At 51.1% G+C, this 25528-nt stretch overlaps 1 protein-coding gene across 8 annotated transcripts in view; it reads right to left on the bottom strand.

Moving 5' to 3' along the window:
* Nucleotides 1-25528, bottom strand: part of MYLK (myosin light chain kinase) — a 181978-nt gene that overhangs the window by 15617 nt on the left and 140833 nt on the right. For all 8 annotated transcript variants that reach the window (XM_069475118.1, XM_069475122.1, XM_069475117.1 and 5 more), the window contains 6 exons: nt 22406-22708; nt 14575-14607; nt 14382-14475; nt 12943-13146; nt 7097-7314; nt 4977-5100 (listed from right to left, as the gene is read on the bottom strand). In XM_069475118.1, coding sequence (XP_069331219.1) covers nt 4977-5100; nt 7097-7314; nt 12943-13146; nt 14382-14475; nt 14575-14607; nt 22406-22708 — 976 coding nt within the window. The remainder of the gene's footprint in view (nt 1-4976; nt 5101-7096; nt 7315-12942; nt 13147-14381; nt 14476-14574; nt 14608-22405; nt 22709-25528) is intronic.

Raw genomic sequence — 25528 nt, forward strand, 5'->3', positions numbered from 1 at the left:
CCCTGCCCCCTGGTCTATGGAAAAATTGTCTTCCTTGAAACTGGTCCTTGGTGCCAAAAAGGTTGGGGACTGCTGTGCTAACAGCTTTTGGAGAAGTTTTGGCATTTGGGAGGCCTAAGCTTATGAAATATACCTGTACCCAAACACTGAGTTTGGTAGAACAAAACCCATTTGAAATATTGGGAGAGAGCTTGCCATGGGAGGAAACCTCTAGTGAAATGTTTTATAAAGAGAAGAAAGCTTTTGTAATGTGAATTATCTCACCCTAATCAACATATTTATGTTTTTGAATAATAGATTTTTGCAAATGGCATTTTCTTAAAGCAAGATGCTGATTTATGTTTTAAGAGGGCAAAGAGAGAATCATTACCGGTCATGAACCCATGAGGGAAGGGCAGGAGTTCACCAGTCCCTGAGTTTGCACTGTTATATGCAACTCCTTTTCCTTCTCTGGGCCTCAGTTTCCCCTTTTCTACACCAAGGGGCCTGGGCTAGATTTCCTAGGGGCCTCCCAGCTCTCCCCATCTCTGCGATCCTGGGTGGCCTAAGCAAGCCCCACGGAGAAGCAGCCTGGCCCTTGCGTATCAGCTACCTGCTTCTTCTGGTCTTTACATTTTCCATCTGGAGCAAAGGGGGGAAGTCAAGCAGCACTGCGAAAGATGGCAGGAAAAGCAAACAACTCTGCTGTGGAATGCTGAAAGGTCCCCCTCTGCAAACCTCCTTTCCTAATTAGGAACTGTAATCCTGCAAAGATGGGTCTCAGTGTCTCTACCGCTCCAGTCAGGGAGCTCCTCCTTCCTGGCAAGCCCATCCGTCTGAAATACCCTCCGTGCCCCGGCTGGCTCCTGGCCTGCCCAGCTCCCCCTGCATCTTCCCTGTTAAAGAGCATGCTGAATTTGAGACTAGCCTGAGCATGAGAGAGACCCTGTCTCTACAAAAAATAAGAAAATGAGCTGGGTGTTGTGGCCTGCGCCTGTGGCCCCAGCTACTCAGGAGGCTGAGGCAGGAGAATCACTTGAACCCAGGACTTTGAAGTTGCAGTGGGCTATGACAACACCACTGCACTCTAGCCAAGGTGACAGAGACCCTGTCTCCAAAAGCTAAACCAAACCAAACAAACAAAAAAACACATTTCTAGAATAAAACATGGAACATATGCATAGCATGATGACAAAGAGACACAGAGAGTGTAATTTTCAGTAATACTGTTTCTGGGTGGTGGGGTTTTGCGGGATTTTTCAACTTTTTTTCTTTATTGCTAGAATTTGCATAAAGGATCACATGTTTTTTATTAAAAAATAGTAATTATTTGTTAAAAGTCAACCAGTCAACAAATACAATAACTTGCTCTTCCTGCCAGAAATCAAATGGGTATTGCTAACTCCAGGTATCCACGCAATTTAATGTCTCCCTTCAGACTCAGGGGTGGGAGGCTGGGGGCTCCAAGACCCCACCTGCTCCTTCCCCATACTGCCTGGAAAGCACAGCCCAAGTCCCGGGAGAGCTGGTAGCCAGGCTGGTGTCTCTGGTGCCCAAAGAGGAACTGCTCTGATCTGCCTGCGGGGCGTGTGCAGGCCTAACTGCAGGAGTTCCTCCAATGGAGTCAACCTGCTGAGACAGCTCGCAACTTTCCCTGCAACTCTCTGGCCTCTCCTCTCTCACTGGCCCCAGGGAGGAGATCAGGAAGGGTTCCCTGGGACAAAGGTGGAAGTGGCCCTGATCGGGACTTCCAGGCAGATAACCAGCTCCAAAGACAGGGGCGGAGTGGGGCAAAGGATGCCACAAGGGCCACCAGAGAAGCTCATCTGGATGCTTCCAGCCATGGTGCTTCCAGCGGCGGCTCTAGAGTTCTGCATAGTAGGGCTTAAAGAAGCCCTCTAGTGGCTCCAACTTTTCTTTACAGCACCACTCTCTGCGGAGAGCCAGAGCTCAGGAGGGACTCCCAGACCTCCACCCTCTGCACTGGGCCAGCCCCCAAAAGCCCCAGAGGGCAGTGGCTCACAGTAGGGCATCCCAGATCCAGGAGCTGCCCAGGGCTGACCCAGCCTGAGCCAGTCTCCCTGCCACACACACCCCTCCTCCCTTCTGACACCCCCTGTCCAAACACCTTCAGCATCAAAACGATCTTCTCCCCATTTCAAAAACTCTTTGGTCTTGGCTTTAAAAGTAATCTAAAAGTTGAATAGTCAATATATTCCAAAGTAATAAAAAAAGACAAAAAAAAAAAAAGAAAGAGGAAAAAAGTAATCTAAAAGTAGGCAAACAAGGTAGCATAGTGCCCAAATTACTATGTTCTTCCACCTCGAAGAACTTTCATTTTACAATAAAGTGTTCTTATGACCTAGTAATTCTAGTTCTAGATTAAATATCCAACCAACAGAAGAAATGTATAAGTATGTTCACTGAAACACATGTACCAGAATGCTTATAATACTCCAAGATGTTGTAATACCCCAGGTAGTTTGGAAACTGCTCGAACACCCATCAAAGTAGAATAGATAAATTAATTGGATTGTATTCACACAATGGAATACTACTACACGGCACTGAGAATAAATAATCTACAACAAATAATACTATGAATGAATATCACAATGTCAAGCAAAAAAAGCCAGACACTTCTTTCCGTATGATTTTATTTATATAAAGGTCACAAATAGGCAAAGCTAACCCATGACGTTAGACATGAGGATAAGGGTTACCTCTGGGGGACAGAAGCAGGAGTGGGCACCAGAGGACTGCAGGGCCCTGGCAGCGTTTAGTTTCTTGATCTGGGTATAGGTGGCACAGGTGTGTTCACTGTGAAAACTTACTGAGCATCTAGCCACTGCTCTGTCACCGACCAGCAGAGAGACCGACTGTCCTAGTTTGCCTGGGGCTGGCCCCATTTTAGCACTGAAGGTCCTGTATCCTGGCAAACTGGGACGGTTGGTCGCCCTGCCCAGCCTGTGGGAAGTGGGCAGCCATGCGGGCTTCCCTGGCCCCAGTCACCCCAACGCCAAAGGAGGACTGAGTCCCGGCCATGGCCGACCAATCAAGGTCCTACGTGAAGAGCGTGGCTGCAGACGATCCCTGTGCCACAGTGGTGGGAAGACTGACTGAGGGGCAAACAGCAAGGCAAGGGTCTCTGATGGCTGCAGAGGGGCCCGGGGACCAAGCAGGCTGTATGGCAGCTGGGTCTGCACCAAGTGAGCTGGTCAAGGACTGCTTCTCAAGGGTCAGAGATCAGTGTGAGCACCGTGCAGGCCGGGGACAGCTCCGGAAGGGGCAGACTGGGACCCGCCCTACCATTCCTCACTCACCAAGGGAGCCAGGAGCAAAACGTCCAGAGCACTTGTTGCCTTCACTCACCAGACCCCTTCTCTGGGAGTGGGGAGGGATTGGGAGAGGCAGGGACATGCGTGGGCCAGGGGTTTCTCCGCTGATCTGGGGGAGGGTGTGGTGCTGGGGCTGATCCCAGGCTGCGAAGAAGATGACAGTCTGGGGTATAGAACCTGTGGCACAGGTTCCACTGAGTGAGCCTGTCCTAACAGGCCACTGTGAGAGTAAAACTCCTGAGCATGTGAAAAAGCCACATTGCACAAAAGTCACTTCTGCTAAAGCTTTTGTAATACTGGTCCTAAACCCAAATATGCGTCAGAATCACCATTCTCAAACTGGGGTCTGAAGCCCCCAGGGGTCTGAGAAAGTATCCTTAGAGGTCCTCCTGAAGTTTTCTATGAAAATGTTACATTTTTCTTTTGTTTTGACAACAAAAATATTTTTTTTTTTTTTTTTTTGAGACAGAGTCTCACTCTGTTGCCCGGGCTACAGTGAGTGCCGTGGCGTCAGCCTAGCTCACAGCAACCTCAAACTCCTGGGCTCAAGCGATCCTACTGCCTCAGCCTCCCGAGTAGCTGGGACTACAGGCATGTACCACCATGCCCGGCTAATTTTTTCTATATATATATTTTAGTTGGCCATATAATTTCTTTCTATTTTTAGTAGAGGCGGGGTCTCGCTCTTGCTCAGGCTGGTCTCGAACTCCTGAGCTCGAGCGATCCACCCGCCTCGGCCTCCCAGAGTGTTAGGATTACAGGCGTGAGCCACCGCGCCCGGCCAACAAAAATATTTTTTAATGAACGCACACATATCTGCATCTTCAGGGAGACCACCCTACCACTGCGTATTGCTACACAAGTTCAGGGACTGCCTCTGAGGCTAAGGACTGTCTGCAGCCTGGGGCTTCAGGGACTAAATCAGCGAGACTCCAGGAGTGTGTCCTGTACCCTTGTTACTCAAAGCATGGACTTTGGACCGGCACCATCAGCAACACGGAAACTGTTAGAAATGTGGACTCTCAGGTCCCCCAGACCTGAATCAAAACCCTAATTGAAGGAGATGCTGAGAGGATTCATGCAGCAAATGTCTGTGAAGCCCTGGCCGAGGCTGCTGGCCTCCCCTCTCTTTCTGCAGTGTTGCTAATTGAAACAGCTTCATATGTGGTATTTTCCACCTGGTTTCTCAGCTCTAATTACTGTGTTGCTCTCTGTCGTCTGTTGGTGCCATCGAAGACTATCTTCAAAAGTGTTTATTAATTGGTCCTTATACTAGACTCAGAGATGAGGCTGGCCGTTGGGGTCCCCGCCCTGTGAAGGTGGGGTACTGTCCTCTAAGACCATGAGGATGCCCAGAGATATGACCTGGCTCCCTCCCTCCTTTGGGGAGCCACCAGCCACATTTCCCACCCTCCTGACCAAAGGCCCCAGGCTGGCCAGCCTTGGGGACAGTGAGGGCCTGGGGTGGGGACCCTGGTGTGTGGAGCTGTGTGAGGCTACAGTATGCGATGCAGGTTACTGACCTGTCGGAGCCCACACCTTCCCAACTCTGGGGAGGGATCGTCATGTGACCCACCCTGGCCGCTCCCTGGCAACATCAGTGCAGCCTGGGTACCTTCTGCGGGACCCTCCGCCCCACCCCATGTGCCCGGCACTCACAGGATGTAGCAGATGACCCCGATGCTCCACATGTCCGTGGCGTAGCCAATGGGCTCGTAGTTGATCACTTCAGGAGCCACAAACTCCGGGGTGCCAAAGAGGACCTTCAGAGAGCCCGCGTTCTCTGAAACCAGGACGCAGAGGGATCAATCGCCAGCACAGCACAGAGCCAGCTCGGGTCAGCGGCTGCCCTCATCTGCGTGCTGGACCCAGCCTGGGAGGGGCGCAGACAAGGGCCCAGGGCTCGGTCCTTGGGTGATGGCACAGAGACATTTGGCCTCCTTGTTAAACAAGAGCATCCACACAGCTGTGAAACCACACACTGCACACTCACCTCACCTGAGTGGGGCAGCCGGGGGCCACGGGGCTATTAAAGCACCTGCCCCTGCCCCTTCTGACTTATGCTTGGTATTAATAATAATCTCTAACATTCATTATGTCCCATGTACCTGCTACTAGCTTTACAAGGATTTTCCCATTTAATATCCTCACCAACCCCAAGGGGTGGGTATGATGCCCGTATTACTAGGGATGAGGCTGAGGCCCTGTAAGTGAAGTGATTCCCCCACCCAGTTAATAGTGGTGGCCAGACTCAAGCCTGGGTGGTCCAGCTCCTGAGCCACGCTCTCCCCCACCCCACCCCACTGCTCTCCTGCACATCACAGCTCCATGGCTGTCCTCCAGGAGCTGCGGGGAGGGCATTCAGGAGAGGCCTTAACCCCAAGGTGGTGTCTCTTAGCCATAAAGGGCCAGGGATGCCCCCTAGTGGGCACTAGAGGCAGGCACCTGGTGTAGGCACCGGCTCTGGGAGGAGACGGGCTGCATCGGGTCTTGTCTAACTTTGCAGAGCCTGTGGCAAATGTTTTGCAGCAAAGCACTTCACAGCCCTCATGATATGGAAGCTCTGCTCCAACTCTTGCTCCTAAGCCCTTCCTGCTACATTGTAACCACTCCCCAGTTCTCTGGCCATTCCTTGGTGGATACCACTGTTCCCACAATAACCCTTCACCGAGGGAACCTGAACGTTGTGTTCCTTGGGCTCTGATGCTGCTGGCGCTTGAGGCCAGTGGCCTCCCTATTTGTTTAATTTGTTAGTGGTTACTGTGCAAAGGCAGGCCCTGTACGCCAGTTGCTGCCCCCACCCGTCCCTGCGGGGAGCAGAGCAGGTGCAGTCACCTGGCATCAGGGCTGCTGAACACCGGGCCAGCCGAGGCCTCACTTTCCTCTTACGACCAACGCAGCTGCAACCAGCACTGGCACGCTGGGAGACGTGTGCTGCGTGGCATTAGCGTGGCCAGCTCCTTCCTGCTCCCCGCAGGGTAGTGAAATAAAGGTCAGTTCACCCCAGCCCTGGGGCTCCTTGCAAACAGCACAGTGGCCGAATGCAGAGGGTGAAGCTGTTTCCTCAATTACTGAGACATCAAAGAGCTACAGAGGCAGCGTGGGCACAGGCAGAATATAAGGCAGATGGTCACTGACCAAAACGCTTTCGGGGCTGGGTTTGGAAGCCTTTCCATTTCCCCATTCCCCCCCTCCTGCCCAGTGTGGGAGCAGCAGAGGAGCTGCCCCGGGTGGGCGGGGTCCTTATTCCAACCCCAGCACTTCCCCTGCTCAGGGTGGGTCCTCCTGGGCAAAACTACCATGAACCTCAGCATCCTCGTCTACAAACTGGGGCTCATAACATCTGCACTGACTACCTCACAGTGACAGTCTGTTTTTTTATGTGACAGTGCTCTGGAAACTATAACATGATACAGGTGAGAGAAGCCACCATCACCTACATGAGTTTTGTCCCTAATGGCACCAGAGTGAAAAACAAAAGAGGGGATAATCATCGTCATCATCATCAGGCACTATTCCACCACTTTACCTGCATTCACATGCCTGATCCTCCTAACAAATCTACGAGGTAGGTGCCAGTATTAACCCCCTTCACAGGTGAGGAATTTCAGGCTTACAGGCACACAGCTAGTAAGTGGTAGGGGCAGGATTTGAACCTGAGCAGTCTTCATGGTCTCTGATTTAACTCTAATACTGTACAGTTCCTCTAACCGCCAGTGTGTGGAATGCAAAGAGCCCCGGCCGCTACACGGCGGGGACAGCAGGAGAGGTGGCCTTACCCAGCTTTCTGGCCAGACCGAAGTCGATGAGCTTGATCCTGGTGCCCGTCTTGTTGACGCACATGATGTTCTCGGGCTTGAGGTCTAGGTGGACGATGCCCTGCTTGTGGATGTACTCCACCCCCTCCGAGATCTGCCTCATGTACTTGATGCACTCGCGCTCCGTCAGCTCGAAGTCCTCGTCAATGATGCGCTCAAACAGCTCACCCCCTGACACGCTGCGGGAACAGGAGGCGGGGAGAGCAGAGGGTGGTCAGACCAAGCACCGGGCAGGCCGGGCTGGCAGGGAGTCTGGCCGGGGGGAGGCTGGGGGCAGGGGAACTGGCAGGAAAGCCCGGGGAATGGGGGTGATGGGCACTTTCTGCAGCTTCCTGAGTCCCATCTTCCACCATAGGAGGAGGGTCAAGGCCTCCTGCATTCCTGCCTGGGGGACCCCGCTAAGCTGCTGGGGGATTCAGGGGAGCATCTAGGCCAGGCAGTTTCAGAAGTGGGTGTGAACGGAGAAATCCAGACACAATCTCCTTAGCAAAAAAAGAGACTGCTGGGTAGTCTCTTTCTCTCAAATGACTACAGATGCATAAGGGAACATTCTTGCATCTTAGCTGTATCTTTTAGCCACAGGGAAGTAAAGTTTAAAATACTCACAGTAACCATAAGCATTTATTTTGCATAGCCAGGAACAGAAAAAGATCTTCAATAATAAGGAAGCTCAGCAAATTTTCTAAAAGTGGTTGGTTATAACCCATCATACCTACAGTTGTGATAGATTTGCTTACTCCAGCTAGGCCTATAGCATCAGTTTACTTCCTCCAGCCATAACTAACTTGTCTCCCCTGGGCCCCTTCCTTGCCCAGGCTGGCAGTGTAATCCTGTCTGCCTGGATAGGCTCTAGATCCTGGGCATGTCCAGTCAACTCCGTGCTTCTGGAGCCCACAGCTGCGCATCCTTGGCCAAGGACTGCTCCTGGGCCCCGGCCAGCTAGCATACTGCCCTTCAGTGCAAACGCATGGCCCCACTGCCCGAGTTACACAGGTCCTCTGTTTTCCCCTGTCCCACCCTCTGAACCCACCTTCCTTGCTCACTGCTTAGCAAATTTAAAGCATCTCCTTGGTAACTTATGCAGTACCCAGATATTAGTAGGGTCACTTTTCTACAATGGCCTGTGGGTCTACCAGCTGAACAAGGCCGGGGAGGCTTTGTTCGGGGCCTGTCATCTTACAAGGACTCCTAAGGGGGGTCATTGCAAAGAGGGGAAGGAGCTGAGTTTGAATCCTGTCTCTGCCTTTTGCAAGCTGTGTGACCTGGGGCGAGCTGGTTAACCTTTCTGAGCCCCAGTTTCCTTATCTGTCCCAACCTCATAGAGTTGTTAGGAATGTAGAATCCTTTGTAAAGTATCAAGCCTAACACAATAGGTGCTCAGTACATATTAATTGTTATTTGACAACCTGTAGTGGACCAAACGGATCTTGTCACTAACCTCTGCGGGAAAGAGACAGGGATATACCATGGGGCGCAGCACACCACAGCCTGTCGGCCACAGGACACGGGACACACACTTCTGGAGGGCTGAGCTGGGCAAGGCCGTCTGTGCCAGTGGCCGCTGGGGGCAGTTAGAACTGATGTTTAGAACCAACAGGGGAAGGTTCCTGCACGGCCAGCAGGTGGCGCCGCTTGTCCTCTTGTCCTCCATTTCTATTGCTCTCCACCAAGCTAAACTCTCACCTCTATTCTTAGGTTTCAGCCAATTCTTAACATCTCTGGGTTTCAATTTCCTCCACTGTATGATGCAGATAAGAACAGCACCATCTCACAGGGTTGCTGCAAAGACTGAATGAGCTAATACAGGTAAACTGCTTAGAGGAGCATCTGGAACATAGTAAATCCTCAATGTTAATTATCAATGAAATTATCAGTAAAATTTTTGATTTTAAAGCATCACTTGGGGCTCTTATTAAAAATATAGATTCCTAAGCTCTTACTTTGGAGATTTTGATTTAGAAAATCTTGGGAGCAATCTGAGGATCCATATTTTTAATAAATACCTCAGGTCATTCTTATGACCAGACTAGATCGTAACAATGAGAAATTCTGGCTTACTCAACTAGCACTCCTGGAAGGCCAGCTGAAATTCACGTGTTCTGAGAAATCACTCCCCATTTCCCTGTGAAATGACTTTCCCTCCCTGGGCACCCACAGCCTTGTCTCTGCACTTTTTCTATCACGCCTGCCTTGTCTTAAAGTTGTTTGTGAACATGTCTGTAAGATGTCTGGTGCATCTCTAGGCCCCATTTACATCTGATAATATCTGGCACAGACAAGGTGCCCCAAAATGTTTGCTATTAAATTTAAAATATTCTGAAAAGGCAAGCAGCCATTACATTCAGTGACCTTGGGAACGTCTAAGGCCATGAGTGGTAGAAATCTGAGCCTGGGAGATAATTACTGCTACATTTTTAGAGGTAAAACTTATTCAATATAAATTCAAATGGGTTCAATTCTATTCACACATATTTAATATATTTTTAAAATTGTTCCTATGCTCTACTTTCTAGAATGGAAGGTGTTAAACAAGTAGAATTAATGGTTCTGTAGGTTTCTTTTCAAAATTCTCAGTGCTATGGGTGGAAAGTATTGGTTTTCTAGAAAGAAGCTGCCACCCAGAGATGGGATGTCAAGGGCCAAGACTGGGCCAGAGGAAACGTGTGCTTAATAAATGAATAGTGAGTGAGTGAAATGAATAAATGAGTAGATGAGTGAATACCTACCAGCAAGACTACCTGATCCCAAGGGATTGAATTTACCCCCCAAACTCTAGACTTCGGCCAGCCTTCCCAGGCAGCCAGAAGGAGTGGTGCTATCAGGGGACTTGATACCCAGACCCTCCCCTTGTCTCATGGCAGCCGGCTGGATGGGCTCTGATAAATTTTTCTCACAGTAGCACAAAGGTGAGATGAGCCACAGGTGGCTCTGGCTCAGCCTAAACTTCATTTCCTCTTCAGTGCTCAGGGTCCCACCATGACTTGGAATGTCCCAGGCACTTCCAAAAAGACAAGCCCAGGGGCCTAAAGGAAGCCCTGTCTCAGGGCTATATGAATGGGGCTTGCCAGTAATCAGAAGTCAGAAAGGCTGAAGACGTTCATTCTTATTTCTCACTATATCTGAGGCAGCTGAACTGAAGGCTGGGACCCTGGAATATGTTTTCATTTTTCTGTATCACCAGGCATCCTCCTCTTAATCCCAGTTTCTCCATCAAACAAGGAGAATAGCAAAGAGTGATAATCAACCTTTCCCCTCTCAGTGGTCAAGTCTGAGAATGTTTAAGCTGGAAGGGTTGAGTTCCTATCCAGGGCCAGCTTCTTCCCCCGAGTGCAGGCACACCTCTGGCATCTGTGCACGTAGACCTGCTGCCATCCACGGGGGAGGCATGGGGTGGAGGGATGAAAGCCAGACCAGCTGAAGCCTAAAGTTTTCTCCCTTTTTCCATCCAGCTTGCCAACTCCCCGTTCCAAGCTAAGTATGGTATTCTGCCCACTGGAGCTGCTGCCCAGCCTTCCCCAGGCCCTGCTGCCTCCTGCCCCCTCCCTGCCCCCCACACTAACTCACTCAAGGTCTAACTTCTAAGATGAGACATTTCTCCACATGTCCTCACATGCCCACACTGCCTGGACGGAGCAACGTGTTCTGGATTAATGTGAAAAGATGCAGCCCACAGGGCTATTGTGAGCATGTAATGAATGAGGCCACGGGCATGGGCTAAATATTTCCTGAAAGTGGGGAGGAAAGTTTGAATTTGGGGATGAAAATAGATTGAAAGATACAAATGGAGATTGTCTCTGAGTCCTTTTTGGTTCCACAGAATTGGAGAATTCTACAGCAAAACGGGGAGTCTTGAGATCAATTATTCTAATCCAAATACCTCTTCTCACTGGTAGGATTTAACAAATTACAAAATCGCAACTCAATAGCAGCAGAAACTGAAGCCAGGCTTCCCAAATACTAAGAGGGATTTGTTCCACAGCACCTAGTTGGATGTTAAATGCTTAAAAAGTACTTTTAAGTGGAAAAAGACCAGGCTACAGACAAAGTCAATGCATCGCATGGCTAACGATAGCTCCCGTGACGGAGCACTGTGCCTCACACCCGTTATTCCATTTAATCCTCACAGCGCTCATGAGGCGGTTTTAATATCCTCTTTTATGGATGATGAAACTAAGGATTGCCACAACTGACAGACTGGCTCAAGTCAAACAACAAGAGGCAGAGCTGGGATGCGAAGTAAGGTTTACCTGACTCAAGTCTGCGCTCTCAACCACTACTGCCTTTTCCAAAGAACACATACTGAAAGGAAACACCTGCTTGCCAAAATGCTAATGCAATGAGGGGAGAGAAAAGACTAATTAATATTCCACTCACAGTTAAAGCTTGGGGATGTCCCCTGGCCTCAGCTTTCTGGGGAAAGAATGCCAAGATGCTGACAGAGCCTTCTCCAAAGGACCCAGGTCCCCAAAGTTCATTTGAGCAATTCAAGGATGCTGAAGGTGATTTTACAATATTTCTAAAAATTTCAAATGTGCATACCCTTTTAATCTAGCACTCCATTACTTCTGGAAATTTATCATACAGATATACACAGGCATGAGTGAAAAGACGTAGGTTACAAATAATGCTTGTTTGTAAAAGCAAAAGACTAGAAACTACCCATCCACTTATCAAATGAAGACTGCTTAATAAATTGTGATATATCCATATGACAAAGTCCCATGGAGCTGTGAGAATGAGGTGTCAATACGCGACCATCTCCCACATCAATTTGTTGAAAAAAGCAAAGTATAAAATAGTGAGTACAATAAATTGCCTTTTGTGTTAAAAGGTGGGAAAATAAGAATATATTAATATATATCATATATGCTTATATTTTCACATACATGTTTATATTTGGAAGGATACAGACAAAACCAATAAAACTATTTACCTGTGGTGGTAGTGGTGGGGAGCTGGCACAGGGTAGCCGGGGACTTTTCACTGTGCATTTCCTTATATTTTTTGAGGTGATTGTATCATATAAAACATTCAGATAAAAGAAAGAAAACTCTTAAAATACACAGACACAGTGGAGGATGCCTGGCTTACTGATGCCAGTATATGTGTCTGCATATGCGTATTTGTGTGTTTGTTTGTGTGTTTGTGTGTGTGTCTGCACGTGTGTGGTGGGTGGAGGATTGGGATGTAGATGAAACAAAGGATTCTGGGAAAGCCCTGGCTGGAGGTCATCTGGTCCATCCCCCAGCCTTGGTACAACCCAGCAGAGAAAGCACTATGCTCTGCTGAGTGACAAGTCAAAATGGCTCAAACGAGGGCAGAACGGGGCCTGCAGACGCACAGGGAGGACCCAGAGCAAGGGTTCCACTCCTGGATTCCAGTCCCAGCCCTGGGCCCTCTGTCTTTCACAGGGAAGTCAGGAAGCTGCCCTGTTCCTGTCCCAGCCCTGGACTCCAAACCACCTATAGGAGAGAATACTCCTGAGTGAAACCAAGGAGCCTTGGGGCAGCTTTGGCCCTTTCACAGGGAGATGAGGGTGAAAAGGGTACAGGGGTCCTCAGGGGTCTGCCAGCTTGTTACGGAAGCGAGCACAGGGCTGCCGGCTGGGACTCAGAGGGTCAGCGCCAGCCCATGTGGTTCTGACTGGCTAGCCCTGGCCATAGGCTGGTGAGTATCTTGCATATCACACCCTTGTCTGCAGCACGTTCCATATCAGGGCAGAGGTGGCTGGGGTGGGACAGTGGAGGAGACACATTCAGGGGCTCTCCAGGCCCACAGTGCCTGGGTGCCGGTGGCGGGCCACTCACATCTCCAGGACCATGACAATGTTGGCCTTTTCCTCAAAGGCATCCACACACTGCACCAGCTTGGGGTGGTGGAGGCAGTTCATGATGCTGATCTCCTGCCGGATGTTCTCTTTCTCTTTTGCCGAATACGCCTTGAAGAATTTCCCTGCCCAGATTTTTCTAGTTTTCTTTTCTACAAGACGAAAGACCTGTCCAAATTTCCCACTGCAAACGAAAGGGAGAGGAGAGAAAAGCCAAATTTAGCCGAGCTTTCTACTAAATTGGGGTTGGCACATTGCGGCCCGTGGGACAAATCTGGCCCACCTCTTTTGTAAGTAAGGTTTTATTGGAACAAAGCCACACCTGTCTGTTTCCATATTGTCTATGGCTGCTTTTGTGTCACAGTGGCAGAGCGGAGTAGTTGTGACACAAGCGTATGGCTCACAAAGCCTAAAATATTGACTTCTGAACCTTCATGGAAAAAGTTTGCTGATCCTTGCTCTAGATGAATGAAGCACGTTTCTGTTTTCAAATTTTGTTTCCTCCAAACACTCAGTTGGTACGAATGAAGCACATTTCTAATGGTGACAGCCCTACTCTCAACCTAGGCTGATGGACGGACATCTGTCCCCTCCCTGCAGAGGGACGATGGAGTTGGGTTGAGGCAGCCCTTCCCAAATGCGGAGAATTACTGAGTGGCTGCCTTCCTTCCCTCCACGCCCTAGCACTAATGCACTGGCAACGGCCCAGGCAGGATCCTGTTTTCCAAGACAGTGGAGCATGGGGTTCCTCTGTGATGGTGCTGACTCCTTTGCAGAGCTGTATGAGGTCTGCATCACTCCTTTGCTTCCCGGAAACCAATGAAAACACAAGCCAAGTCCCATTCCTTTTTCTTCCCCCTCTTGTACTCCTCCAGGGGTGGAGAGTTGGAGGGAGACAGACAGCTTGGCTGTGATGAAGGCTCAGGGTCGGGGTCTGAGCCTACCGGTATCCTCCACACCCTGGGGAGGAGCCTGAGTAAACGGTGTGGACCAAGTCCACAAAGGGAGCTGTGATGACTGCTGTGCATTTCGATGGAGCACTGACGCCGGGCCGGCACTGCTGAACAGCATGCGCTGATCAGGCTCAACTGACCCCGATGGACCAATGGAAGGAATTCAAAGATAATCCGACCCAGGTCTAGTCCTCTCCTTTCAGTCCTATGCCGTGAGCGGAGGCACAGAAAAGGCAGGACTTGCCCACGGCTTTTGCAGAACTGGGCTGGTGCAGAACCGCACGAGCAGCTCCACAGAGAGCTGTGGGTGTGCGATACCCCCGTGAGCAGTCGCTCCTGATTCCGCAGGACTCTCAGTCAGGAGGCAGAGCCCAGAAAAGACAGGAGGTCGGGGCACTGGATTTGACTGTGGGACCTGTGCCACCCTCACCCTGGGGCCCCGAAGGCAGCTACCCATTCCACTTACGATCCTAGTCGCTCTTCGATGTCATAGAAGTCAGATACTTTTTGTTCCGTATTAACTGTCACCGTCCGGTAATCGACCTCAGGCTCCTTCTCGTCTGTGGGGCATGGGTGGGGGTCAATGTGAGCCACCAACGCCTCTGCTCAGCCCCCTCTACCCTGCAAGCCTGACCCGAGGACAGGTGGCCAGCACTCACCGTCATCTGACACCTCCACTTCATCCTTTGGCTCTGAGGGGAGACAAGGAAGGACAGAGAGGACACAGGTGATAAGTACTGAGGGCCCACCAAGAGTAGGACGTGCCGGGGGCCTTGCCAGGCCTCAGCCTTCACAGGCCCAGAGCGCTGGGCATCCCCCAAACAGGGCCAGGTACAGACTGGCAGGTACCCGCCTCTCCCCACAGCCCCCTCCTCCATCAGGTCTCACCTGCGCCCCTTCCTCTCTAACCTCATGGCCCCCAGACATACCCTTCTCTACATCCCCTCCTGTCCCTCTTGACTTTCAGAACCTGCACACAGCCGTGACAGTCCCTTTCTGCCCTGGCTTAAAAGTCAGCAACTTAGAAGTGCTTCTAGTGTTAAATCCATTTATCCATTTGCTGAACATGCCTTATGGAATTCCAGCCATGTACTGAGTACCTTGCTAGTTATTGTGGGCAATCAAGACGAAATGCACAGAAGGCGTGATCTCTCCTTTCTGGAAGCTTGTAACTCAGTCAGAGAGGCAGAAAGGTATACTTGAAATATCGGTTACAAAGTGTTACACCATCAAGCAGTGTCACCGTGGTACCAACTAAATACACAGCTGAGGATGGTGGCACAAAAGGGGGCAACCATAAAGTCAGAGCAATTATTCTCGGAAGAAATAGCCCTTGGGTTGTACCTTAAAGGAAATCATGGAATACAGTGAGAGCTGAGTGACATGGCATAGGTGAAACCAACAAGTGCTCACGGCGGGCAAGGAGGGACATGGCAGCTGCTCATGTGGATGTGTCAGGAGTCGGGGTGGGCGGGCATGGGGACAATGGGTGCCCAGCAGGACTCCTCCGCTTCAGAGCTCCAGGCTTCCCTTTGCCTTGGTATAGGTTTGTCTCTTGACAATAAGGGCACTCTGGCTGCTTGACCTTGGCTAAGTGCCTTTTCCTTTCTGGGCCTCAGTTTCCCCATCCGTAAGAGGCAGAAGATGGTTTCTGGAGTCCTGACTGCTCTAGATGCAACGCTCGGCAGTCTGCTGTGCGCTCCTCAGCCACGGTCTGGGCTGCACTCTGGCTGACAGCCGGGCGAGGGGGTTCTGGGAAAACTGAACAAGGATGTGAGGGACATCATGGACGAACAGGATTTTCAAAGTGTGAGTGTGTGTGTGTGAGAGTGTGAGTGTGGGATAGTGTTGGAGTAGGATAGTGTATGAGTGTGAGTGTTGGGATAGTGTGTGAGCGTGAGTGTGTGGGATAGCGTGTGAGTGGAATGGTGTGATTGTGTGTGGGATACTGTGTGAGTGGGATACTGTGTGAGTGTGAGCGTGGGATAGCATTTGAGTGGGATAGTGAGTATGAGTGTGTGGGATAGTGTGTGAGAGTGGGATAGCATGTGAGTGTAAGTGTGGGACAGTGTGTAAGTGTGTGAGTGTGGGGTATAGTGTGTAAGAGTGGAATAGCATGTGAGTGTGAGTGTGGGACAGTGTGTGAGTGTGTGAGTGTGGGGTATAGTGTGTGTGTTACAGTGTGACAGTGTGAGTGTGGGGTATAGTGTGCGAGTGTGTTAGAGTGTGAGTGTGAGAGTGTCAGTGTGTGGGACAGCGTGGGAGTGTGGGAGTGAGCGTGTGTGGGGTGAAAGAGTGCCTCAGACTCTGGGAAGCGCGTGACTTGCGGGCGGCCCAGCGAGCAGGCTGAGGAAGGGGGAAGCGCGTGGACGGCTGTCCTCCGAGAGGCCAGAGGGGACGGGGCAGGGGGCTGGTCAGGCACTGCCCAGAGGAGGGCTGAGTGTGAGCTGAGCTCCGCGGTGCTTTGCAAGTTCAGCACCCGCGAGGGCTGTGAGCCGGGAGAAGCTGCAGTGGCAACTGCAGACAGTGGGCCTCTCTAGCAGGCCGAGGCCAGAACAAACGGCTGGAACCTCAGCAAAGGATCTGAGGAGAAGTAACGTGGTTCCATGCAGGGTAAGTACCTCTTACTGGAGAAGAGTTTTGAGAGAGTTTACAAGCATGTGACCAGGAGCAGGAGAAGCTGTGATTTGTTTAGAGTTCTTAAAATGCTTCTGACAAAGTTTAGTTTCAAAAAACTAAACATGAGTGGGACTGAGAAGACTATTTTATGGCAGAAAGGAAATTGCCGTGGAAAAATACGAAAGGGTGAGACAGACGGGGACTTTCAGAAGGTCCAGCTGATGAGGTGGTGGGTTTCACAGCTACGGCCTAACGGATCGATTTTTCTACACTCACATATTTGGGAGTTAAGAGTGTCGCTGTCCAATTCACAGACGATGAGGATGACCTGGGAGCAATGCACCCGGAAGCCAGTAATGGAGTCCGTGTTCAGGCAGAATGTAATCATTTTGCCTTTTAGGGTGATGAGTGCTGAGGCATGTAGTCAAAACGCAAGAGGGGGAGCCTGCGCTCTGGCCCACAGGACGCTGTCGTGGGGAACTGGGCACTGGCTAACAGCGGGTGTCACTACTCGGTAGCCCTTGATGGAGCCTGGGGCACCTGCCCTGGAACTCGGGCTGCTGGCGGCCAGGAAGCCGCGGTGGAGCTGCGGCAGGTCTGGGGTGCCGCTGAAGGGAAGGGCTGCCCCGTCACAATGGTCAGGAAAGGCCAGGCCTCTCCGGCCGGGAAAGAAGTCTAAAGTGGGCGTGAATTAAAAGGAAATCACCCCGTCGCCAAGGGTGAGATTAGGGTGGCAGACTTTTCATCCACTCACTAGTGCTGTACCTTGCGGGGACCGCTTAGTGTTCTGCCTCACACGGGAGGGAGGCTGCGGGCACACGGAGCTCACATAGGCTCAAGAGATGCTTAGGTTCGTTCAAAGACGGTATCTTAAACAGGGCTTTAGGGGAAGCAAGAGAGTCAAGTCCGTCAGTCAGGGACACCTGGTGGCTGCCAGTCACTGGACTAGGTCTTCGAGACTAACACTGTCAGGGAGTCGGAGACAGTGGTTCCGACGTGCTGGGGCTTCCTCTGTTTCTTGTTCCTGTGCCACATTTTCCCAGCACAGCGTGGGGACTGGCGTGTCCTATGTGGTGGGGTGAGAGAGAAGAGGAGCCAGGCTTTCTTGGCCTGGGGTCAGGAGGAACGGTGTGTTCTCTGCCAGGGAAAGCGCAGACATTGCCGGAGCCAGGAGGCCTGTGACTGGAACCAGGGGCTTCCCCGGTGAGCCTTGAACACGCACCAGTTCCAGACCTGGGCCTCCCTGCCGCTCCGACTCCAGGCAGGCAGCTCAGAGCCAGCCCGCACCTGCCCCTCACCTCCGCCTCGCCCCTGGGGGTCAGAGTCACGGCTCTGCCCTGCCCTCCTGCTGACGCTCTGGCCGGACACGGACCATCCTCAGGGAGCTCCGGCCCCTCCTCCAGGTGCACTGGCACATGGCAACCTCTCCCATGCGGGAATTTTGACCAAGACTCCCAGCTGCGGGGTCCCCTCCTTCCCCTTCTCGCCCAGCCTCAATTCTGTTTGAGGGGCAACATGACCACAAGGGAAGGGCCGACAGGGAAGCAGAGCAAAGGCCACAGTCCAGTTCTCCCATAAAGGGCTGCAGTAATGAGAAAGGCGACCGCTTGGTTTCCATCTTCCCACCAAGGAAGGAGCTAAAAGTACAGAAGGGACTTCAACTAAACATTTAAAAAGTCTATTCACAATGAGCTATGAGCTCCAGGAGCTTAGTGGAAGACTGTTTGGAAGACGGTTCTGAGATATTTCTGCAAACACAGGAGAGTCCCATTACCCGGAGTGGTGTTCGGGAGAGGACCAGCTGAGTGCTCGGGACCCTCATGCGGCACAGATCCGTCTGTCCCCTGGACAGAGAAACGACCCTTGCCTTAGCTGAGGACTGTCGCATGCCCAGTGGGCACTAGAGGGCACCCCAGCCCCAGAGACAGCCTCTGCGAGGCAGGCAGGCTGGAGCCTGGGCCGGGAGCAGCGCAGGCTTTGCCTCTCTAAGGCCCCGGCTGCAGGGAGGCCCCAGTTCTGCAAGAAGCCTCAGTCACGGCTGATTTACTAACAACAATAGAGACAAAAACAAATTAGTTAGGAGCAAGGCTGGATTCAGACAGAGTGACAGCAGGATCAGAGTGGGCGTGGAGCTCAACACCGGCTGGGCTGGGGAGAGCGGGGTGTCAAGGTGGTGGCTGTTTGCTGGGCTTTGGGAAGACTGAGAAGGGAGCTGTCAGTTTAGGGGTGCTAGTCTTTCTTAGGGGTGGCTCTGGCACAGAGAAGCCCCTGGGGCTGCACAGGGAACCCTATGCCTTGTCCTGCATGGTAGCCCCGTGCCTGTGGCAGCGCCTGAACACAGGAGGGGCAGGACACACGGGGTGGATGAACGTGGGGTGAGAGCTGGGGGATGAGACTGAGAGACCAGGATGAAACAGACTAAAGCTGCCAAGGCAAGAGGCAGGAGCGGCAGCGGCGGCAGTGGTGGTCAGAGCCAATGCTAGCCGGGCCGTGTGGAGTGAGGGTCACTGGCACTGCCTTTTTGATAGGATCCCATCCTCCATGGCTCCACAGAACTGACCTACCGTGACCTCCACTCAATCGCACCTCTCTGCCGACACACACATATCCACACACACACACCCCACTCCTCTGAGAGCCATTTAACTCACAAGCATCTGAGCAGTCTGCAGAGGACTTTTGCTTGGAACCTCCCCCGCCCATGTCCTCTGCCCTGAAGCCCGACGCCCGCCAACTCTTCTGCCCTCCTCCTCCTCCTCCCCTTGGATGATCGGCTGGGCCTGGGGTGGGGAGCAGCTTCCTGTCTGGACGCCCTGGGTGGGCTGGACCCCTCCTCTGGATTTCAAGCAATTTCAGCATTACCCCTTGTCCACTTCCAGCTGGGAGAGGTATTGACAGGGGAGAGGGCTAGGGACCACAGAAGAGGTTCTGCTGGCTGGCCACAGGGAACAAGGGACAGGCCACCTGCCCAAGCCCAGCGGTCCCAGCTCCCCCTCCTGTGGACTCTCCCCACAGCCCTGGGAGGGGCCGTCCTGGACTCCTGGGAGCCACATCTCACGGCGCCCGTGGCCTGTGGTCCTGCTGCCTGGGTTCATCAGGGATTCTACAGTTTCTCCTGGTTCACATCATAGCACGGACCTGGACGATTTCCTTTCCAGCCAATGACCATCTTCTCACTGCAATGCTATCCCTTTTTCCTGCCACTTTTCCAAGTAATACCCTAAAAACATAGTCTGGAACGTGGTCGCCTCTGCAGGCACCCCTAGTCTGTCCTACCTGCTCCCCACTCTACTCACTTTAGAGGGCTGTTGTGTGGGTGGGGGAGGGCAAAAGAGGACAGCAGATGGTGGTTTTGTTAGTCCCCCACAGACATCTGCGAGTGGCTAGTGGGGGGAGCCCTGTGGTCACTGCCAGAGGCCCAGGCCGTGGGGGCTCGCGCGGCCACTCTCAGGGAGGCCTGCTGCTCGTGTGTTTACAGGCCAGGCGGGTAGAGGCTGCCCAGCACACAGCCTCACATCAAATTGTAAAGTGGGTATGGCTTCCATCGGTGTCCTCCTTTCTTTCTGGAGCCCTCGTTTAATTGAAAGTAAAGTTTTAATACCTGTTTTATACCTAATTTTCAAAACTAAAGAGGGTCATCAGATCAGAACAACGGCTTCCACGCTCAGTGACGTGGCAACTTCAGGCCCAGCTCCCTCTCCACCTCCTCTGATCTCGAGTCTCCCACGGTCCACCTCGCACCTCTGCTGTCCTCTCTCCAAGAGCACTTCTCCCTTGGTCTCCCTCCACCTTGCTCCCCACCCCATCCATTTCCTCTATCTGAAATTCACATGCTTTTCACATGAAATTCCTGAAATAATATTCCATACTACCAGCCTCTCTTTCTTTCATTTATTCCTTGACCAGGACAACCATTTTTCCCCGATGTGGAAACTCTACAAACTTTGATCTTGAAGGTTACTACCACCAAAGGCCCATACCCAAAGAGCCTTCGAGTCCTTGTCTCTTTCATCTTTGTTTAGCACGTGGTACGGGTCACTAAGCCCTCTTTGCAATTTGCTCCCTCCCCTTTTTCTAGGAGGCTCCAGCCTTCTCTTGGTTCTCTTCCCTCTCGGTCCTTTCTTCTGGTCCCACGGGCCCCCTGACTTTCTCTGCCACCCTCTCTGTAACTTCATCAATGCCCATGGCTTCAATTATCAATTAAATGGTGAAGACTCCCAAATCTGTAGCATAGCTTAAAGCTTTCTCCTGAGCTCTGGACTTAACAGTCTTCAGACACCTCCCCTTGGAAGTCCCTCAGACACCTCAGCTTGACAGGTCTGAAGCCAGAGCTCCCGTCCCCCCGCCAGACTCCTTGTCGTCCAGCCTCCAAGTCACTCAAGCTAGAAACCTGGACGGTAGCCCGACCTCCTTCCCCCATCTAACCAAAGGAGCACAGGCTTCAGGCCAGACAGCTCTGACATCAAGCATCAACTTGCCATTTACAAGCTCCATGACCTTCGGCAAGTAGCTTCACTCCTCTAAATCTCATTTCCCCATCTGTAAAATGGGGGTAATAACAGTATCTACTGCATTGGGTTACTAGCACTGAAGGGAATGTTGCATGTAAAGTGATTACCATATTGCTAGCAAAGAGCAAGTGCATAATATATGTTAGCCACAGTGAATCATCATAACAAACCTCTAAATAACTCTTGAAATTGTGTTCAGTTACCCTAGCCAGGAACTGGAAATCATCTTAGATTCTTCCAATTTTCTCCCTCAACTCTCTAAGGAAAAAGTCATCAAGAATGATCAATTCTACCTCTCGAGGCCTTAGTTCATGCCCTGACTGCCCCTGTCCTGGACTAACATCGCAGAGGCCCATCTGGAACCGGCTGACTCCCACCCCTCTATCCCGTGTGCACTCCAGTGCTCCTCAAATGTTCACGTGCACACAAGCCCTAAGGCACAGGTCATGTTAAAGTGAGGGTCCAGAAGGGCCCAGGAGCGTTGGGGGCTGAGAGGCTGCATTTCTAACAAGCTCCCAGGATGCCAAGGCTGTGGGTCCATAGCCCCACTCTGAATAGCAAAGCTCTGCTCTCTAGTTCTCTAAGAGCCAGATCTAATCCTCTCAATCCCCTGCCTGAGATTCTTTGATGAACTTTACAATTTTGCTTACATTGCCCTTTTACTTTCTCTTGTTCTATCTCACACAACATACGCCCTGGCCACACACAAGCTTCTCAAAGTGCTGCACATCTCCGTCACTTTGTCCCTTTGCTCAGGCTGCTTCCTCTGCATGGATGCCTTTCCTATCTTCCCTGCCCCTATCCCTTTTTCCGCGACTCAGTTTAAGAGTCACCTCCTCTAGGAATGCTTCCTCAGTCTCCATGGCAAAATTCTCCATGCTTTCTGCTGTGTCCCCTCAGCTCTGTTTATATCACCTTAATAGGGCGCATCCCATTTCATTATAGTTAGCCGAATACACATCTGTTCCCTTAGATTTTAAGCTCATTGCCTTATCTGTCTTTGTGTCCCAAGTATCTGACGCTGAGTAGACACTCAAATATGAATGCAGGAGGAGGGAGGGGGTAGAGGGTGGACACAGGCACCTGAGGTCTACCTGAGCTCCTGATTAACACACACCACCCCCTGGTGGCAGCATGCTCAAATTGCTGGTTCATTGTTTTTTTTGAAATGTCATATGTACTTCTTTGAAAGTGTGGACCAGTATTACAACCTTGGAAATCAAGACCCCAAAGGGCCCTGCCAGTCATCACTGATGTTTTGTCAGTTCCTCTGTACCTCTCTCAGCACAGTTTCTACATACACAGGTCAGTCATGCACATTTATTTCAAGCGAAAGAATGACGAAGTGAAGGCAACCTACCCTCAGGTTTCTCTCCCACCACTGTGAGTTCGGACTCCTGGCTTGGCTCGCTGGTTCCATACACGTTGATTGCACGCACACGGAATTTATACTCATGGTCGGGCAGCAGGTCCTGCACGTTGAAAGAGGTGCTGCGGCACGTGGCTAGCTCCTTCCATGTCTTGTCGGCTGAGTCCCAGATCTCGATGCTGTAGGACTGCACGGCGCTGCCCCCGTCATACGACGAGCCGTACCAGGACAGGGTCAGCGAGGAGCTCCGAATATCAGAGGCACAAGGTGTGCCAGCTGGGGGGTCTGGCTTATCTGGGGATAGAGAAGCACATCATTACCCCAACTCTCCAGAGCTGCAGGGAAAGAAAATTTCTGAGTTGGCTCTCTCGGGAGGGAGAAGCAGCCTAGGGAGCCCAAGCCAAGGTCCTTGGTCCTGGCTCTCTTCCCTCAACCACACGTCACAGCTGGAGCTCTGCACAAACCCACCTGTACAGAAAGCCCATGCATAACTATTTGTTCAGAAAAACCTTTTTGGGGGCTGGTTTTCCAGTCTACAAGTCATGATTTCCTGTACTTTTTCCACGTAAACGGATCTGGGAAACTGCCCAGAAGGTGGGGACTGTGTCCTATCAAAAATACGTTTTGAGAGAGAGTTCAGTGTGTGTGTGTGTGTGTGTGTGTGTGTGTGTCTGTCCTTCAGGCCCTAGGCCAATGACCTGTGACATGACTAGGGGTCTGTGTCCACTTTCTTTGGGATTTGGGAAAGGCCTGTCCACCGAGGGGCAGTATAGCACAGTGGTTGGGTTTTGAAGTCAGACAGACTCAGGTTTGAACACAGATCTCTCCCCATTCAGTAGCTGTTAATCACTCTGTGTCTCAGTTGCCTCATCTGTAAAATGTGGATAATAATAGCAATTGGATTACAAGGTTGTTGTGAGAAATCCTTAGGAAGTGGCTGGCTTGACTGGTTATTATTATCATTATTGTAGGAGTTTCTTTTTAACTTTATAATAGATAAAAAAAATTACTCCTATCCTATCTCTTTTATTCTCATAGGACTGGTATAAATTGAGATGAAGAATTTCACAGTGAATCTTAAATTCAGCTGATTAAAAAACTAATTTCACAAGCAAACCACAATAGCTAATCACAGCCATCCCTGACTAAGGGACGGAAACTGAGCTAAGGACAGAAATAAGTGGCCCTTTTGGCTGGCTGCCTTCCCATTCAGATGACCGAGGCCTGGAACCAGTCGTGCTGCCAACTTTAAGTCAGATCATGACAGCCCATTCTTTAATGACGTTCTTGAATTTTGCTGATTTTTTTTAATTGCTTATCTGAACGAAACTCTTCTATGTTTTAGATTTAGTTTCTGCAGATGGTTGGTTAGCTACAGATATCTGTGTTTAGCAGCCTTTCATCTCCCCCAGCGCAGCTTAAGTTCATGGAGCTGCACACACTTGCAATTAAAACCATGCTTTTGCCGGGCGCAGTGGCTCACGCCTGTAATCCTAGCACTCTGGGAGGCTGAGGCAGGAGGGTAGCTTGAACTCAGGAGTTCGAGACCACCCTGAACAACTGTGAGACCCCGTCTCTACAAAAAAATCAGCTGGGCATGGTGGCATGTGCCTGTTGTCCCAGCTACTGGGGAGGCTGAGGCAGGAGGATCACTTGAGCCCAGGAGTTTGAGGTTGCCGTGAGCTATGATGACGCTGCTGCACTCTAGCCAGGGTGACAGAGTGAGACTCTGTCTCAAAAAACAAAACAAAACAAAACAAAAAACAACTATGCTTTTAAGCTATGTTAACTCCAGTCAGTGAATGTGAAGCCAGTTTGTTTGCCTGTCTTTCTCATTTGGAAAATGGGGCTAATATGTACCTACCTCTTAGGGTGTTTGCAAGCATCAAGTAAGCAAACACTGACAGGTAAAGTACTTGACTCCTACTTTCCCACCCTCACCGAGGCAGGAAGGCCAAAGAGAATTCCTGCAAATGACCCTGTGTATCTGGGGAAGAAAAAAATCTGAACGTGTGTATACATGAACATATCCATATGCATATCCATTTTCATACACATATGCATATACACGCATGTTCATTCTCACCGCCTCCCCCCACACACCCCGCCCCGCTGCTTCCACATTCCAGCCCGGAACACGCTGCCCAGAAACTGTCTGTCCCCAGCAGCCCAGGCCCAGACCGCGCCGCAGGAACGGCGCTGGGATTGTGACAGAGCCACTTCCCAGCGTCAGCAGTCACGCCGAGGCCTCCGGTGATGGAACCACTTTCACTGGTTGTTTAATATGTTCTCTTAGAAAAACTGTTTGTTCTGAAAGATATATTGGTCTTTTAAGAAACATTTCTGGTGTTGGCTAAGATGTTTATTACTGTAAACTCTCTTAGAGACAAGTGGTTCAAGTCCTCTCAAGACCCAGCTAAGGAAGGAAAAAGGCCTAAAGAGGATGCCGGGCAGACTCACTGCTCCCCCCAGCAGCTGCTTGGAAACGTGTGACGGGACAGGTTCGGAGCCACGTGGGCTCACACAATGGCTGCAGGTGCATTCTGCTGACCACTCTCCTCTCCTCTGCTGTGGTCAAGAAACCCGAGAGACGGGTATTGCAGAAGAGGTACCCTTTCTACCCTACCCTGTCACAGATGTCTCTTGGCTGAAAAAGAGAACTTACGTATGCCATATGTCCGTGATATCTAAGTCCCGTAGCACAAGAGAAGATGCAAAATTTGGGGAGGAGGACTTTAATTTTAAGTGAAACTTTCAAGGAATTTGATACCAAATTTAGGATTTCAGAAAACAGCCAAGTCTGAAGTCTTGTGAGATTGGAAGTCCTTCCCCTGACACCTGCCCTTAGAGCCACGGGCTGCACCTGATGCCCTCTGTCTGTTCTTTCCAACCTACAGAGCCCCACACAGAGGCTGAACTGGAGAGGGATGAAAACTCCCAGAACCGAGCACTCCCACGGGCCTCTCCTCCCGGCCAAAGACACAGACACACTCAGCCTGGGAGGGAAGCCCTGGGCATCATCTGGCACAGAGAGGCTGGCTCTGTGTCTAGGGCCCAGAGCTCCACACTCCCTTGGAATTCTCCCAGGGCTCCCTGGAGGCTTGAGCAACAGAA

The sequence above is a fragment of the Eulemur rufifrons genome, chromosome 7, assembly GCF_041146395.1.
Source record: "Eulemur rufifrons isolate Redbay chromosome 7, OSU_ERuf_1, whole genome shotgun sequence".
NCBI classification, from domain to species: domain Eukaryota; kingdom Metazoa; phylum Chordata; class Mammalia; order Primates; family Lemuridae; genus Eulemur; species Eulemur rufifrons.